This window comes from Penaeus monodon, chromosome 6 (assembly GCF_015228065.2).
Source record: "Penaeus monodon isolate SGIC_2016 chromosome 6, NSTDA_Pmon_1, whole genome shotgun sequence".
NCBI classification, from domain to species: Eukaryota; Metazoa; Arthropoda; class Malacostraca; order Decapoda; family Penaeidae; genus Penaeus; species Penaeus monodon.
Window position 1 is genome coordinate 38,423,107 of NC_051391.1, and position 2,437 is coordinate 38,425,543.

Consider the following 2,437-nt stretch of genomic DNA (forward strand, 5'->3'; position numbering starts at 1 on the left):
TTGAGGGAATCTCATTTTTCAGGGTCACCACCACGACCAAGGGACGTATTCCAAAGGCAGCGACGACAGGCAGGCCTACGCTGGCGACGCCCACGGCGGTGTCAAGGGCGGTCAAAATCACCACAAAGGCTCCAAGGGGCACCACGACAAAGGTCACAAGGATGAGGTCAGAGTTTTTACTTACCCTTTTCATTACAGAGAAACTGTTGTATTTTCGCTGCCACATTCCAGACGACGGTTCTTTGGAAATGCCGTCCCAAAATTGAATCCGAGAAGCAAGAAATAAAAGAAGCGTGTGTGCCTCTCGTCTCCGCAGGGCTTCAAGAACGTCTACCACAAGGAGGAATACAGCCACAGCCAGGACTTCTACGACGACAACGACGACCAGAAATACCACGGTAACTTCGACGACTTCGACAGATACTTCGATGCTCACAGAGGCAACGACTACGGGGGAGGCCACTTCAAGGTACGACCAAAATACCGCGTCTCTCTGTCTATCTATATGTCTAACTCTCTCTCTCACTCTCACTCACTCACTCTCTCTCTTTCTCTCTCTCTCTCTCTCTCTCTCTCTCTCTCTCTCTCTCTCTCTCTCTCTCTCTCTCTCCGAGGAAGGCCGCTATAAGGTATGGGCGACAGCCAACTTTTCTCTCCCTTTGGACATAGACACAGGCATGGATACATGTATACATACATGTAGTACGGACACATATCCACACGACATGAATCGTTTTCAGCTTCGAGGGAAAAAAGGGGGGGAGGGAAGCCTTCCACCATCCTCATGCCTTTCCCTTCTCCTCCAGGGTGGACACAGCCACGATGCATATGGCCACAAGGGACACCAGCAGACGGCCAAACACCGCGACGACCACAATGGCCATGATGGCCACTACGGCGACGAGGCTCTTTCAGGCCATAAGAGTTTCCATGGACACTACGGAGGCCAAAAGGCTCAGCATGGACACGGTGGGCATGAAGGAGGATTCGGCCATAGTGGACACGTAGGCAAATCCATCCACGGTGGACACGGCGGTGGATATGGCCATGTAGGACACGGTGGAGGTAAGCGCGAAGATATTCGAATTCTAACTTTACATTCAGGTTTACCATAAATAAAATCTAAACATACTCTATGCACACATACTAGCCATAAATAAATCTAAAATACTTCATGCACACATACTTGCGGATTTGACATGCTCTATTTTCCCTCATCGTTACTAACCCCCTCCCCCCGCCCCACCCCCAGGCCACGGCCTCCCCTATCGCGCCCCGACTGTCCTTCGAAAAGCGCCCAGAAACCTCGGGTCCTTCGGCAGCCTTGGAAGAACCGGTCATGCAGGTTTTGGCCATGCAGGCTTCGGCCATGCAGGCTTTGGCCATGCAGGATACTGAGGCCTTCAGTATCCACGCTCAAACCCGGATGAAAGCTTGTGCGGGTTGTGTGGATGTGGAACAAAGGATTCATTTCTGCGGATACTCGACAGAACGCGTTCGATTGTGTATGAAAAATTGATAGATTGGTAAGTTTAATGTATTTATTGTAAAACGCATCACTATACATTTGGCGTATTTATTTTCCTAAAAGAACAGGAATGAGTAACAGTAGTTGTAGTAAAGATGATAAGAGATGATAACGAAAATAATCAAATTAAGACTAAACGTTAACAATAATTATTACAGACATCATACGAAAATAAAAACGAAAATAGTAAGAAAAACAACGTTTAGTGCTACGATAAAAACAGGTAAACAAGCGCCTCTCGTGTAAGGTATTAACAACTACACAGTCAATAAACTTTTTACTCACATCATAAGCACCTTCGTACAAGTCACACTCAGCTGAACCGCTTTGGGACAAAGGTTTAATCAGACTCGGTTGTAACAGCCATAGATTATGTTGCAATTAACTCCACAGCCTTTGGGGGAGTCTCAGTCGGTGTTATCACGAAAGGGAAATGGCCCAAGTTTGGTGCTTGTGCTCGAGTTTATTTCCGGGTAAAAGGGTCGTAAAGATGCTCACTGATGTTTTTTTTTACGATTCTCGGAAATGTGCGGTATTTTTATCTCTCTTTTTTATCTTTTCTTCCCTTTTTCCTCCCCTTTTTCTTCTTCTACTTCTTTTCTTGTATATTTTTTTATATATAATATACAAAGACAAAAACAATTGTCTGTCTGCATGTCTGTTTATGAGCACACGTGTATGACAGTCTGGCTGTATTTACGCGTTAGAGAGACAACTAAATATGCAAAACACCCAGTAATACGACTAAGGAAGTATTCAATCATTCATATTGGAATCTCTCGTCGCCAGTAGCTCAGATGATACACTTTTTTACGGCCATATACATTTTTTCCCCACAAAAGAGACAAAGAGACAACGCCATTACTCACCAGGATGTGTTACGTCTCCGGCGACCTTCATCACCGTGAT

At 45.7% G+C, this 2,437-nt stretch overlaps 1 protein-coding gene across 1 annotated transcript in view; it reads left to right on the forward strand.

The window, feature by feature from the left end:
• The window catches only part of LOC119573990 (cold and drought-regulated protein CORA-like), a 1,852-nt gene extending 332 nt beyond the window's left edge, over window positions 1–1,520 (forward strand). Inside the window, exons 2-5 of the mRNA XM_037921089.1 lie at window positions 23–166; window positions 317–469; window positions 807–1,065; window positions 1,253–1,520. Coding sequence (XP_037777017.1) covers window positions 23–166; window positions 317–469; window positions 807–1,065; window positions 1,253–1,398 — 702 coding nt within the window. The 3' untranslated portion in view covers window positions 1,399–1,520. The remainder of the gene's footprint in view (window positions 1–22; window positions 167–316; window positions 470–806; window positions 1,066–1,252) is intronic.
• The last annotated feature ends 917 nt before the right edge of the window (window positions 1,521–2,437 follow it).